This window comes from Urocitellus parryii, chromosome 12 (genome assembly GCF_045843805.1).
Source record: "Urocitellus parryii isolate mUroPar1 chromosome 12, mUroPar1.hap1, whole genome shotgun sequence".
Lineage (NCBI taxonomy): Eukaryota > Metazoa > Chordata > Mammalia > Rodentia > Sciuridae > Urocitellus > Urocitellus parryii.
In genome coordinates, this window is record NC_135542.1 from 51,341,323 (window position 1) to 51,357,009 (window position 15,687).

General features: G+C 50.8%; 1 protein-coding gene across 1 annotated transcript in view; it reads right to left on the minus strand.

The window, feature by feature from the left end:
• Cib4 (calcium and integrin binding family member 4) overlaps positions 1-15,054 on the minus strand; it is a 51,636-nt gene extending 36,582 nt beyond the window's left edge. Inside the window, exons 1-3 of the mRNA XM_026411459.2 lie at positions 15,001-15,054; positions 14,546-14,580; positions 4,618-4,714 (exon numbers count right to left, since the gene is read on the minus strand). Coding sequence (XP_026267244.1) covers positions 4,618-4,714; positions 14,546-14,580; positions 15,001-15,054 — 186 coding nt within the window. The remainder of the gene's footprint in view (positions 1-4,617; positions 4,715-14,545; positions 14,581-15,000) is intronic.
• Positions 15,055-15,687: the final 633 nt, after the last annotated feature.

Here is a 15,687-nt window from a genome sequence, read left to right on the forward strand (position 1 = left end):
CGCCTCCTGCTTTGGCCATTTCTTGAGTTCTGAATAAATATGAGGACTTTCTGATGTGTTTCAGTCTTTCGAGTGAGTTCTTTGCAGCTATTCTAGACAGACAGGCCCCAGTTCAGTAGGGCTCAGAAAGGGGGAGAAATAGAAACAGAGGTGGAGCTAAAGCCCCAGAAGCCACACCTGGCTCCTCCTCCTACGCCTGGGGCAGCTTCCTAACCTCTGGACAGGGTTGGTGCTGGGATAACTAGTAGGTCAGGGCCAAGACCATCAGCTCGTCAGAACCTGAGGTGGGAGCTGGGAGGGGCAGGAGAAGGAAGTGGCCTGGTCAGTGTGCAGCCTCCTCTTCACCCGCTCTAAATGTGAGGGCTTCCTCAGGCCTGCGCTGGCCATCACAGTGGACACGAAGACACTCTGGGCCTGGAAACTCGAAACCTGAGTCACACCATGCCACACTCATCGTGTTTACAGAAAGCAAGATCATTATTTACAGGAACAGAAACATTGTGCTAATTGACTTTTAAAGACGTCAAATTCAGCAGACAAAAAGGACACCAAACTGCGTGGAAAAGGTTGTGGTCCCCGCCACCCTCTGTACCCAGGACCTTCTCTCACCTGGCTGTCCACGGACCCACGGACCCTCCTGACATTAACAAGCCCACTTTTTCCACAGAGGAACCCAAGTTAAGAAAATAAAACTTTCTTCCCAGACCACACGAGCCCCTGAGCCAAGTTATATCAGTCCCTGGAGATCCCTGGGGCCCCGTTCCCCATGCCTATTCCAAGGAAGGGTTCTGGGCAATGTGAGTCACTCAGCTCCGTCCCCGGGACGCAGAGGACACCCACCCACTCAGGCCCCCACCTTCTAGCAGGCCTCTCTTGCTTCTTTGGGGAAGCAAGCTTTCTGCTTAGTCCAGGATTAGAAAGATGCAGAGGGGAACTTTAGTTCTAGGTTTAAGTTGCCCTAAACTAGTCTTAGGGCCAGTGACTATGCCAGTGATGAAGCTGTTAACAACTGGTGACAAAGGGAGAAAAATAAAAACAAAAAGAGATGCATTTGGAATGAATCGTTCTTATTTCTGGGGTGAGATGCTTCTTACATTTTTGTTTTAAAATGAATATTTTTAGAAAATGAAATAATGGTGATGGTGGATAACATATTATTTTTTTTAGTGTCCTTGGCAAAATTGAAAGTTGGTATTTCTAGTCCCTCCTCGAAATAAACTTTTTTTTTTTTTAAAGTAAAATGTCAGGGACACACTGTGGTAAATGACAAAGAGAATAAGACCAAGCCCCAGAGGCAGAACCACACACTCCAAGGGTGAGAAGGGCCCTGAGGCATCTCGTCCAATCTCCGTTTGGTACAAGTATGTGCCTGAACCTCCCTGCCAAGGGACTGACTGGCCTTCTTTGATCTTCTTCAGTGACAGGGAGCTCACTCCCTCTGCACAGCTCTGGTGGTTATCAAAGTGTCCCTTGCATAGCTGAGAAACCAGCACCATGCTGGGACCTGGACCAATGCCTGAGGCCTAGAGGAGGCCTCTCCTCCTCCAAGGGCAGCCTGCATTACACCCACCCTGCCCACCCAGTCTTCCTGGGCTGGCATCTGCTTGCTCCTTTGATCCCTGTACCCCAGTCATTCCTCTTATGGAACATCTTGGGCTAACAAGTGAATTCAAGCCCAGTTTCTCCCCTCCTGGCCCATGCCCGGCCCCCTAGTTCTCAAGATGTGGCAGTGACTCGGGGGCCTCAATTCATGAGACAACTCTGGCTGCTCCAGACCATCTGAGAAAGCAACAGATAAACCACAGTCGGGGAGAGGGAAAGCAACATACAACAAAAGTCCTTTCGATCCCACTCGTTATCAGCATATCTGCTTTGAAAAAAGTCCAGAAGGAAATAAGCCAAAATGGCCATGGCCATCATCCCTTGAGGTGAGTTAATGGATGACTTTTATCTCATTTTTTGCTTTGCTGTGTTTTCCAGTTTTTCTGCGACAAGCGTTATAAAGTAGAATAAAATAATGTCCACTTAGAGGTTCAAAAATTAAAAAGTAAAGTTAAAATCCTGTAGCCCAGGACCCTACTTCTCAATTGCTCTCCAATGAACAAGCTGGGGAGGGGGCCTGGTGCTCCAGAGAAAGGCTCTGGGCCCAGCCCTGTGGGGACGACCTTGCCCATCTGCCCTTCTCCAGCCTTTGGGTCCTCCACCCTCCATGGGCTCCCGACCCTGGCCTGAGGGAGGAGTGGGTGAGGAGTGGGTGAGGAGCAGGACGGAGATGTAAAGACAAGGCTCGTCCTGCCCCCGCAGGTCTCCTGCTTAGCACATGGTGGACTTGCCGAGGAGGTGTAACGTCCACGGAACGTCATAGACCCAGCCCTCCTGACCCCAGACCAGGGCTCGCTCCTTTGGGGGCTCAGAACAGAGCCTCTGGGTCACACTGGGACAAGACTGTTGCTGGACCAGAGTCTGCTGAAGTGAGTCAGCCCCCAGGACAGGTCTTTAACCCCGGGATCCCAAGGCACAAGGTCGATGCTTCGCCAAGGCCCGAGTAGAAGTGGAGGCTCCCGGGTCAGAGTCCCCATGAGCAGAGGTGGCCTTGGATCTGTCCTCCTGTGGCCACAGGTGAGTTGTCCTTCTGGGGCCTCAGGTTTCCATGGGTAAAATTAGGGTGGGGAGCACCCTGTGTTCTGGATAGTGACTAGACTCGGTGGACTTAGAGTTTCTTTCCAGTCTTATATTCAGGTGATGGTGGAAACAGAGCCCGGCACTGACTAGAGCCTGGCACTGACCCATCGGAGTGGGCAGACACTTGCTATCCAGTCCTGCCTCTCTGGTAGCCCTGGGCCCCAGATCCCAGCAAATGTCCAGATCTAACTCACGGTGCTAGACATGGGTGTCGAGCACAGGTGTGTGGGAGTGGGGTTGTGGAATTGAGTATGGGGTGCCCCAAAGATGCACGTCCTGTTTCGTTTCTGGTGTAGGCACATTCTTCAGTGCTTTGGCTTTTCTGGGGATTGTAAGTTTCACTTCACCCCAGCTTTTCCCAGCTACTCCCCGACTGTCCCCTCTTTCTCAGTTCTTTGAACTTCTCCATTCCAACCTCTATTTGAAGCTCCAGTTTTGTGTTCTTCTATCTCTGTCTCTGTCCTAGAGCCAGGCCTGTCACTTAGGAGCCTGAGTGTAGCCATTGGCTGAATGACTACGTGTGTCCCCACTCCTGTCCTTCCTTCAGGAGCCAGCCTGCTGCTCCTGGGTCCCAGCACCCTCAGCAATCAGAACCTGTGTTGTTCCAGACAGAAAGGGAGATGGGCTCTCATTGTACAATGACAAACTCAAATCATTATTCTGCCAAGATCCGAATGACAAATTGGGAAGTCTGAGAGCGCTGTGATTTGTTAAACTGCCATCGCCTCTCAGGAGGCATACGTTTTAATTAAATCCCAGGAGTGATTTGGGAGTCCTTCTACTGTGCCCCCCCGGGGCTCCACTGGGCTGCCCTGGGGAAAGAGTAGGGCCTCTTCGTAATGGAGATGAAGGCTCCAAAAATTGTTCCTAAAGGATTGGGAGGTGGGGCGAGTGCTGGCAGCTCCTGCAAACACTGCCAGCCGGGGTGCAAGGAGCCTTAGCAGCACTTGGAGACTCCCAGCCACCCCACCACTCCACCATTTTATAGGTGAGGAAACCAAGACCCAGGGAAGTGCTTTGCCTAGGATGCACCCATAGCAAGGGCTGTGTGTGTGTGTGTGTGTGTGTGTGTGTGTGTGTGTCCCCATCCTGGGTGTTTGAAATGTAGGATTCAGCCCAGGAAAAGTGGGGAAAGTCAGAAGAGGGTATGACTCACCCCTTTATTTAATAGGAACCTCTGGCTCAGGGAGGATGACTAAGTTGAGGGAGAGAAGCAGAGGGTGGCAAGAGCAAAAATGCCAATGTCCTCCTTTTCTCTAGTCACACCTGGAGAGGGAAGTAGTCTGATGGGGAGGTCAATCCTGGCTCCAAGTCTTGCTCTCCTATCTTTTGAGGAAGAACCTGAGAAAATTCTTGATTCCTCCAGAAAAGCCCTAGTCCACTGCAGTGGCCTGAACAGAAAAGGAGAAGGGCTGGGCAGGGCTGGGCAGAGGGCCTGAGGTGGTACCTGGGCTGCCCAAGGCCTCACAGTCCTGCATAGATCCCGACCTGCCCACTCACCCCACCTGGGGGCACAAAGGATAGCAAAGGGAAATTGCTGGTGCGGGGGTCAAGACCACAAGGGGTGGGGCGGGAGCTGAGGCTTTTAGGGAATCCCGGACAGGCTTGGAGGTTGGTGAGCAGGGCCAGCCAGAGCCTCCAGGGGAGGCCACCACCTTCCAACTGTGGGACTTGGCAGGTCTCACATTTGTCTGACTCATCTGAGAGATGACAGGGTCAGCACCCTGGTCCCACTCCAGGGCTCATGAGGTGGGGAGCATAGGTGCAGGTGAGACGTGTTTGGAAGCCACATCCTGCTGGGCCCTCTGCCTGGAGGTCCCACAGCCCCTCAAGCAAGGCTGCCAGCTGACCATCCCTAGCATCAAGGGCCATCTTGCCCCCCTCCACTTCAGTCCCTCAGAGGTCCCTGTGTCACCACCTCCCTCCTGGACTCACCCTCAGGGCCGGCAGGGAGCTGACCTGGTCCATGGTCAGTGTGGCCTCTTTGTAGTACTTGCCTGCAGGGCAGAGCTTCAGGAAGGTGTCGTGGATGCTGGAGAGAGAGAGAGGTGACAGGCATGTGACCATTGGGCAGGAAAGGCAATTAGCAGGCCCCCTCCTGTCTCCTTGCTCTCTGGGAGAAGTGACATAGAAAAGGGCAGCAATGGATCTTTCCATCCCAGAGACACCTCTGAGCCCACCCATGTGCCCAGCATGTCTTTGGGGATGTTAGCTGCGCAGAGCATGAGGGAAGGTGAGCCGTAGCGCTCTGCGACCTGGGACACACTCCGTGGTGTTAGTTCTGGTGGGCCTTCTGTTATGACTTGGTCTAGTCCCTCAGGTAGAGATGAAGACACCAGGGTCCCCTTCTTCTGGCCATCGCCCACCCCATCCTCAGCATATGATGGGCATGGGCAGGCCAGGGGTAGAACCTGTCAGCCACACAGCACACAAGCCCACTGGGTGGCAAGCACCAGACCACAGCATAGATCGTCCCTATCACCCACCTCTCTGTATGAGGCCCTAGGCCAGTCCAGGGGACTTTGCTTATAAGTGACAGGCAGAGGGTAAAGCGGAACTCTGCCTTAGGCTAAGAGAGGATGACCCCTGGTCCTTTGTCCCTCTCATTCCATCCTGGACCATTAGTCCTCATCTATAAGCAGGCCCTTGGGCCTGTAGGAACAGTGACCAAGGCAGTTTATAGAGAGAAAAGCGTAGCAGCCTGGACCCAGGAGGACTGGACACCAGTCCTGCACTGCCCCAGTAGGACTGTGTGACTTGGGGCAACTTACTTAACCCTTCTGAGCCTTAGCTTCATCTTCTGGAAAAAGGGCAATTAATCACCTCTTTCAAGGGCTATGGTGCACATTCAATGTGAATGAGAGGAAGGGCTAGGCTGTGTGGGGTAGACGGGGAAACCACAGGCTGGTTAAAAACACATTCTCTATACCAGACAGACCTAAGTTCAAATCCTGACTCTGCCACTTTATAGCTCTGAGAGCTTGAGGAAGCTTCTGGACCCACCTGAGCCTCCTCATCTCTTAACTGGGGTAAGGAGTTTCCCTCCCACATTTATAGGGATTGATGGGGGAGGTATGTGGAGTGTCAGCACCTGAGGAGGCCTGTGGTACAGGGGACCTCAGAGGACACCCTGAGCCATCTGATGCCCATCTGTGTCCTTTTCCTGTTCTCCAGGTGTCCCCATGCCCTCTGGCCATACAGAACCCCAAATTAGACTGTGATAAGAGGAGCCATCTAGCCCAAGCTGGGCCTGGTCTCTAGACTCCCTTTTATGGTCCCTTTGTGCTTCAAAATTACCCTTCTCTCCTCTACTTCTTTCCTGTTCCTCTCCTCTCCCATCAGTACATTTCTGATCTCACCTGAGTGCTAGGAGACAAGTAATCTGAGCAGACCAATTCACACTTAGGAGCGTGAGTGACCGATGGCCCCCCTATGACATTCCTGGGGCTCACGGTTTATAAACCCAAATGAACCTTTGATGGGTGGAACTTAGGACACATGACCAAGTGAAGAATTTGGAGAGTTATTTTATAGAGATTCAGGGGGAAAGCAGGAAGCCTTCCCAGGACCCACCCGAAGGGGACCACAGAGCCACCTCTGTCCTCCAGCCACTCCTCTGTCACAGCTTACTGAACAGGAAAGCATCCTTTAGATCCTGTACCAATTGCTCCCCAGCTTCCTCGCCCTCTGGCTTCTAGCAGGCATTGGCCCAAGAGAAACCCCAGCAGGAAAGAGAGGTCAGGATTCATCCTCCCTTCCCTCCCAGCCTCAACCCTACTCTGGCTATATCCATGTTCCTTCTGCCAAGGACCAAGTGACCAGTTGCCACTACTCTAAGTCCTCAGTTGGGTGCCTCAGGCCCAGGGGTGGTGATGACTAGTGTCTGGATGTCATCTCCACCTCCAAAAGGCATCTTAAATCATCTTCAAAACCTCCAGCCAGGTGCCACCTGCTCCTGCTGGGGTCCTGACAGACGAGGCAGGCAGACCCATTTGGATCCTCTCCCACCGGCTGTGTGACCAGAGGTGAGTTTGGGGAACTCTCTGGGCAGACAGATGTTCCAGGCCTGACTGCAGTGGTGAGGCGGTCTCCCTTCAATGGAATTGGGCTGACTCTGGGGAGGGCCTGACAAGTGGAGCTGGGACAGGGCTGTGAGTCCTGTGGAGAGCATCCTGCTCCTGCTGACCTTGCAAGGGACCCGGAGCCGTGACCAGAGGCTCTGCCCAAGTTTGGGAGGGAGCTGAAAAGCAGGGTGTCAGGCTGAGAGACACTCTCCTCAAATGAGCTGGAACAAGATGTGGGTGGCCAGGTCAACAAGGAGGGAAGGACAGCCATCACTGCCGGGACCCTAGTGGCCTCTAAGGGACAGGGGCAGTGGGAGAGGTGGGTTTCTGTCAAAAGGAGTATTTTGCTGCTGGTATTGTTAGAATTGCCAGTGTGGGATGATAATAAAAAGCAGGCCAACTTTCAGTAAGTTTTACTAATTAAAAATAAACTCCCCCCTGGGGCCCTGCATGTTCCAACTGCACTCAGGGCAATGGCTCCCATACTCCCCAGCATGGGGTGCAGCTTGGGGTGCCCACAGCACTGCCCACCTTCATGGAGGTTTCTCATTTTTCATGACAATCTTGCAAGACAGGGACCATTATTTCCTTTACAGATGAGGAAACAGAAGGCCAAGGAGGTCAAATCATTTGCCTAAGGTCATATGGTGGAAAGGCCAGGGCTGCTACACCAAAATGTTTTCTTCCCAGGAGCCCAGAGAAGGGGACATGGGATGGACCACTGAGAGAAAGAGTAGGGGCCCACTGCCATTGCCCCCCGTGCTTAATGTGCTAGGCACCCTTGAACACATTGCCTCATTGAATCTCCCAAAAGACCCATGTGGGAGCAGCGTACAGGTTATAAATCCCATGGGTGGGTAAACTGAGGCTCAGAGGATGCACAGCCCAAGGTCATACAACTGGGAAGATACGGAGGGGAGCTGGGCCCTCCAGCTGCTCTGTTCACCTCCAAAGGGTCCATCCCCTCTCCCCAGGTGAGAGGAGAGGCTGCTGGGATGGGAGGACTGGAGAGAGGGCCCTGAGCCCCTCAGGCCTTCCCAGGCTGCCACATGGGCTGGCTGCCCACAGAGGAATCGCGGCTGCATCTCAGCTGCCACAAAGTGTTCTTCTCCTCCAAATATGGATCAGCCTGCTCCAAATGGAACTCTGAATTAATCACTAATGGACTCAGAAGTCAAAGCCATTTGAAAAACTCACACATTCAGCCTGCCAGCGGTCAAGCCGCCCAGGCGGGGCTCCCTCCACACTTAGCTCAGAGGCAGGGAAGGGCTGTCTGCGGCTCCGGGGCTGGCTCCACCGCCGGCCCTCCATGTGACCTTGACCACTGAGCCCCTCCAGGCCTCAGTTTCCCCTCAATACAATGAAAGCCTCAGTGATACCGTGACAGACGCCCCTCTCCCTCGCGCTCCCTCCAGTTTCGGCATCTATGGCTCTTGGTTTCTGGACCACCCTTTTGCCTCTGAGACCCTTAGTTTAGTGGTTCTCAATGTGGTCCCTCTTAGACTCATGGGGGGAGCTTGTAAAAGGATCCAAGCCCACCAGCCCCCAAGATTCTCATTCCAGGCCAGCACAGAGCCCAAGCATCTGCAGATTCTATAAGCTTCCCAGGGTTTACTGTGCCTGCAAGACCAAGAACACAGATTCATTCAGCTCGAGCCCCAATTTCCTCTTCTCTGGTCCTTCCCTGGGCTCAATTCTCCGGGCTTCTCCCCACCCCACGGATCAACAGTTCCTTGATCTGTAGACGGCCTGCAGATACTTGATAAATGGCCCTTCTTTAGCCTAAAAATGTGGCTTTTAGTCCCCTCATCTGCTATTTCCAAGCTGTGTGTACTTGGGCAAGTCTCTGCTTTTCTGAGTCACTGTGCAGAAAGGAGTACCATGATAATAGCGGCTGCCACTCAGTGATGAGCCTTGTGCAGGCCTTGCATACACAATGACGCAGATTTAATCACCTCCTTCCAAATGATGACTCTATGAGATTAGGTGCTCTGACTCTCATCTGAGGCTTAGGGAGGGTAAGACACTCATCACAGACACACAGCTGGGAAGGGGCAGAGTTGAGCCTCAAACTCAGGCTTTTAGCTCCCAGGAAGTAAACCTGCAACACTCCACCTGTTGACCTGGTGCTCCGGGAGAAGTCAGGAATACCAGGACAGGGTCAGGTTGGGGCCAGGATAGGGCCAGGACAGGGCCAGGAAAGGGCTTGGAGACCGTAAAAAATTGGGAACTTCTAGGGTGCTAAGAAGAAAGGGTGGCCTCATAGGGGATAGGAGTATAGCTGAGTGGTAGAGTACTTGCCCCAGATATGCACCCTGGGTTATGTTCCCCAGGACCACCACCAAAATAGAAAAGTTGAATTTTGGGGCTGGGAGTGTAGCTCAGTGGCAGAACACTTGTCTAGCATGTACGAGTCCCTGGGTTGGTGTGATTCCAGCACTGGAAAGGAAGGAAGACCTGCCAACCTGGTGACTGGTTTGTCCTGAGCTGGGCTAGGAGCAAAGCTTCAGACCCCAGACCAAACCCACAGTCAACCCAAGAAGGCAGCAGGAGAGATCCCTTGGTGATGTCCCCAGAGTCCAGCCTGAGCCAGGCTGACCAGACCCCAGCCACAAAGGTCTGGACTAGATCAGGCTGAGCCCTGCCCATGAAGCCACATGTGCTCTCAATGGGACTTGGAGGTTCTGGCCACAGTCTCTTGGGCCTTAGCCCCAAAGAGGCATCTGGGAGTTGGGGTTTGGGGGACAGCTGATTAAACAGAAGTCAGATGCAGCTGCCTGAAGCTTAGGCAGAAAGGGAGGTGGCCCCTTCAGAGATCAAAACCTGAGGAAGAAAGTCCCACAGCCAGGAAGTTTAGAGCAGAGAGTCCCTTTTTGGAGAGCCAAGTCCCAGCAGCTGTGGTCTGCTCCTTCCAGCAGGTATCATCTGCAGATCTGGCGACCTGGCCTTTATGTCCTTACACAAGTCTCAGATAAGGAGGTAGAAAAATGTTAGCTACCTCCCCACAAAGGTTATTTCTGCCCATCGGTTTCTTGGTCAGTTTTGTTCAACCCCCTATCCAACTGTACTAACATTCAGGCCACATTTCTCTGTCACATTCATAGGAAAATCATGACATGTCATCAGAAGCCACATAGGAGTGTTATTCAAAAGTGACAGCTTGGGTCTGGCCTACCCTGACCTTGGTAGCCCACGTTGGCCTTTTTCTCTCCTAGGCATCATTTCCTGAGTCCCTTCCCTGAAGCTGGGCATCCGTGTCAAAGCTGCTCCCCTCACAGACAACGCACCCACACTAAGCCTGTGTGCAGGACCCTGGGCACCTCCCAGGGCTACCCTTGCCTATGTGTGTCCTTCCAGGGATGATTTCCTTCCCAGTGTATATGTAGGAACAGCTCTTATTTCAAGTCTAGCTTACCAAAGTCACACGGTTACATGGTTAAAACACAAGCAGTACTCTAAAGATTACAATTAAAATTACTAATGCTCAGTACCCTACCCCACACCACCTCCCTACCCCTGCCCTCCAGAGGCAGCATTTTATGAACAGTTTGCTATTTCTTAGTTCTGTTTGGTTTTGGAGGTGTTAGGAATCAAACCTAAGGCCTTGCAAGTGCTAAATACTCTACCAATACTGCCATTTATCAATATTTTTATTGTAGATATTATCCTGTGACATCCTATTATAAAAAAGTATTTCTTTCTCTATATATAATTCTCCTTCCCCCAGCCTCCCAATATAAAACAATTTGCCTGAATCAATATTCAGTGTTTAGGGGCTGGGGACATAGCTCAGTTGATAGAGTGCTTGCCTTGCATGCACAAGACCCTGAGTTCGATCCCCAGCACCACAAAAAAAGGAAATCAGTGTTTATATTATTATTATTATATGTATTATTCAAACATTGCTCACAGCTAAGTTCCATAGCACAACATGATTACATTTTCTTTTTTTTTTCCCAAGGCCTTTTGTTTTTCCCAGAGTTAATAATGACTTTGTTTTTCTTTTGCTTAAATTTCAGTGTGTCTATCATTATTTCATTTGTCCCCAAGCGTTTTTCCCTCCCAGTACTGAGGATTAAACCCAGGGACAAGTGTAAAGCTACCACTGAACCACAGCCCAATCCCTTTCCTTTTTTCTTTTCTTTTCTTTCTTTCTTTCTTTTTTTGGACACAAGTTCTCACTAAATTTCTCATGCTGGCCTTGAACTCTTAACCTTGGCCTTCCAAGTAGCTGAGATTATTATAGGTTTGTGCTACCACACTCAGATTCATCCCCAAACTTTCTGCAGAACTAGAGTTTCCTCTCAACATAGTTATAATATCAACATTGGTAGATTCATTTTGTTTTCTTGGGGTACCACTACTGGCACCCTGGCTCCTTGGTTCTAATCTGGATAACTGCCTTCCAGCCCCACTGATCATCACTGTCCTTTGGCTTCCCTGCACTATCATGATGGCAATGCATTTTGTCTTCCTCTATGTTGAAATCCTTTGTTTCCTGAATTCTAATGTCTTCTTTTTCCTTGGCTACTTACTAGTTTGAATGGAGCACAACCTCCAAAAGCTTTCTCAAAGAAGGTCTATAAAACATCTTTTTCAAAATCTCCATGTCAAAAATATTGTTATTCCACCTTCACTTGGGTTCACAGCTTAGCTGATTCTAGGCTGGAAAAATTTTCTTAGAGTTTTGAAGGTGTTTGGGCACTGCCTTCCAACATAAGTCCAACTGCACCATATCAATCAACGTTTTCTCCTCTATGAAAGACCTTCTCATTATCTCTGGCATTCTGAAATGTCATGATGACTGACTTAGTTGGTGTAGGCCATCTTTGATTCCTTCTGCCATACCCAGAGTCCCCTGGTTTTCCTTTCAGGCTTACAGCGAGACTCTGAAGGCCAGGCAGACGCTCCCCCTGCTCACATGCCTGGTGGTCCTCAGTCAGCAGCCTGTGTGGCTCTCTCTTAAGAGAGTGAGCTCCTGTCTTCCCCTGTGGTAGGACAGGGCTGCCATGTGGGTTGCAGGGTGAGAAATGAATCCAATGCAACTTTCAATCTACCTGTTTTCACCTGACCCTGGCATCCGGGATTTCAGAGGTTCCTGAGACTCTGGGTTCTTGATTCTGTCACCCCAACACCTTCAGGCAATTCTCTTTCAGTTTTCCCTCAGTTAAGTCTGGATCATGGGTCATCTGCTTTGAACTTTTCAAACTTTTTTTGACCTCTCTCATCTACTCTTATCACTTGTGTTCCTTTTATCCTCAGGTTTTGGTTTTTTGTTTTGTTTTGTTTTTTTTCCTTTTAGTAGAGAAACAGAAGATGCTGTATTTTCCATGTTAACTTGAAGCTCTCTGAATTTTGCTTTCTTAATTTAATTGGAAACAGCTCTGTATCAAACATCCTGCTCCTCCTCCTTTTCTCTAAGGATGGTGTCCCATGATGCAGTATATTAGCACTTTGTCACCTGGGTCTTCTTGATGCAAGGGTAATGCCAGGTGGAATGTCATTCCCATTTTGAACCAGAACACTTGAGTGTCTCCAGCCTTGCTGGTTCGACTCCATTCCTCAGAGCTTTTGACAGCAGCTGCACAACCTCAGCCTGTGATCTCCTGGGTCTGGAGCTGCCCTTGGTTGAAAGCCACAGAGATCTCTCTAGTATCACCCCACCAACTTGGAGTTTCTGACCCCTGTGTGCTTGTCTCATCTGTCTTATTTAAAGGTGTCCAATATGGAGATACAGAAGCAAGATAGAAGTTGACCCCTCTGCCTTCCTTAAGCAGTGGCAGTCCCACACCATGCCAGCACTGGCCCATGTATGGTCTCCATGGCCCTGAAAGGTGGGAGCCTCCTAGGAGGCAGAGGGGACAGGCATGGGCCTCTTGTGCTCAGGAATGGAGCCAAAAGAAGGGATGGGCCAGAAAAAGCTTAGAGAGATGCTCATTGGAGAAGTTTGGGCTGAAGTGGTGCCTTCCTTGGCAGCCGGGGGAAGGTCAAACTGCACCCTTCTCATGGGAAGAGATCACAACAGGGCTGGAAAGAGGCTGGAAACAGGATCTGAACAAAGGCCACCTCAAGGCCTGGGTGAGCAGCTCCGAAGAGGGTTCCCTAGGGATGGCTTGCTTCCAAGGACCTTTTTCAGGGTCAGTGCAGAACAAAGGCAAGGGGAGGGCCTTATCCACCAGAGAAAATCCCTCTCTCCTCTCTTTTTTCTCATCAGATCTTTACCTTCCAAAGATGCCACTCAAAAGCCCCTGGGGGTGGAAGGAGGAGCAGCTGGGTCACACTCCATTGGCCCAGAGGACAAGCCTGTGCAACCCCTGGGAGGTCTATCACTTTTTAAAATGATCTACCCTTTGCCTAGCAGCTCTGTGTTTACGAATGTCTTCCGAGGACTGACTCTCACCTGTTGGATATTTATACATAAATGCTTAATATAGAATTATTTGTAAAGCTGGAAACTATAAACAACTTGTGTCCATAACAAGGGGGTTGGCGATGAATTATGGTTCATCTACACGAGGGAATGATTCATGGCCATTAAAAAAGAATGAGGCAGATCTCTATGTGCTTTCTGTAAAACTGGCCAAGAGGAAAACTTCAACAACAACCACCAAAAAAGGTGCAGAACAGTATGAATGAGACGAATGCTACAGGATGCATGGGGTAAAACTGTTGAAGGACATGTGCATGGAAAATTCTGGAAACCTGGGGGAGAAACTGCCGGTAACTGGGGCTGTGTCAGGGAGAACAACTGGGAGGAAGAAATGGAAACACTTGTTTTTTCATTGGGGATTTTTTTTATCCTATTTAAATTTTCTAGCCATGCTCACAATATTATTTCCTTTCATTTTATTTTTATTCATGTATTATTTTCTAGAAAATATCAATAAAGGTTCTATGGGTAGGAGAATATGGATCTTTGGGGCATTTGTGATGCTTTTTGTTTTTGAAAAAAGCATGCAAATATTGTTTTTAAAAGGGAAATAACCCAGCCCTGTGACTGCCCCTGGTCTCCACAGCTCTGCTACCTGGCCACCCCTCATCCTTATTTGTACCTGGAGAGGCTTATGCTTATGGCCACCAGGCTGGACATGGTGCCCAGGGAGGGTTAGCTCAAGCAGAGAAAACAGAGGGATCAAGAGGGAATAGGCCAGGGTTTAAATGGTCTCCTCGTTCCCACGTCCCCCAATTCCCACCCACCCTCAAATGTCCGTTATCCCTCTAACAGGTTTTGTTGAGCATCTGGCTTGGGCCAAGCATGTGCACACCTCTCATCATATCCACTCTCACCACAGTCCCATGGTAGGTGGCTCGGCTACATCTCCATGCAGGATGATGGTGGTCCTGGCCAGGAGGCTTCCACACTGGGCAGGGATCTGTGTGAGAACAGGGCCCGACCTCCCACCCCACGCCCACTGCCTCCAGGGTGTCTGGCACATAGGGGGCCGGAGGAGAGGCTCGGGCAGGACAGGGAGGGGGATGCACCCCAGTTCACACAGCTCATAGACGGCCAGAATGGGTTTCAGCCCTCTACTTCTTAAGTCCTTTTCTCATTTTCTTCATTGTCCCAAGGAGGCCCTGACAGCTCTGTGATCCTACAGAACCGCTGCCTTGGGTGGCGGCAAAAGCCCTGAAGTCTGATGTCTCTCCATTCAGGGCTTGGGTCTGTCCCTCCCTGTCTGTCCCAGCTGCAGTCCAGGGCCATGTGGCTCTGAGCAAGAATCACACTTAGAACAAGAGGTTGGACGAAGGCAAGATCCCAGCTCAGGGGAAGGGAAAGGTGAACAGGGGCCTCTACTCACCACAGGATTTCATTTCTGGTCAGGAAGGTCAGGGCCTGCAAAAACATCAGAGATGTGGCCGGTCACTCAGTCCAGCCCCTCCTGGTCCCCTGGGGAGTGGAGAGCTTTGGAGCAGGGAAAGAAAAGCCCAGTCTCTCATTCCACCACTGGGACAGGGAGGCACTACAGCCCAAGGTAACAGACACCTGATGTGGTGGCAGAAGCTGAGGTGACGCCTTTCTCTCCTCCTTGCAGACCTAGAGAGGGGATCAGAGACATGGCCAAAATCCTGGGCTCTGGAGCAGGAGATGGGGGTGGGGGGGTGCAGGACTGGTTCATGCCACATGGATGCAGGTTTAGCAAAGGCAAGAGCCACCTTCCCGCCTGGTAAACTCTAGCATCTCAGGAAAGAGTTCTCCATTATCCCACCTGCTCTGGGAAGCTCCCACCTCTGGCCAGAACTCCCATCTCCCCACCTGGTACTCCTCCAGGTCCTCCCAATGCATCTGGTATCTCAAACACTGTCCCATGCCAACCTCAGCCTTCTCTCTGCCAGCAGTAGAACCTTGGCCCCAAGGTCTCACCAGCTGGTACACCAGTTGATCTGGTTGCCGTGGTGATCCAAGTTCTACCTTCTGACCCCAAGTTGGCACAGAGACAGGTTCTTTAGGTTCTCCAGGCTAAGGGACATCATACCCCAAACCACAAATAGAAAGGTAGCTCAACAGTGGTCTCGAGATTCACACTGTTGTTGACTCTGGAGTCAACCCGCCTGGGTTCAGATCTTAAATCTGCCACCTGGTGACCATGTAACATGGGCAAGCTACTTAGCTTCTATGTGTCTTAGTGTCCTAAAGTTAATAAAGATACTATACCTGGCACATAGTAAGCTCTCAATAAATGTTACAGCCAGGTCCCAGTACTGTGCCAGGCACGGGATACAGAGAATAAGGACCTTCCATGCCATCAGTCAGGTCCCTGCAAGAACTGAGGCCACATTCAATTAAGATAACAGGAAGAGTTCTTAATACAGGAACTCTGCACTGAGGTGAGATGAAGGTGTGGGAAGTCACCCAGGATCATTCAGAATCCTGGGGGTCCTGACAACAGAGTTGTCACCAGCTCTGGCCCAATAGCTGGTAGAAGAAACACCCCAGGCCACT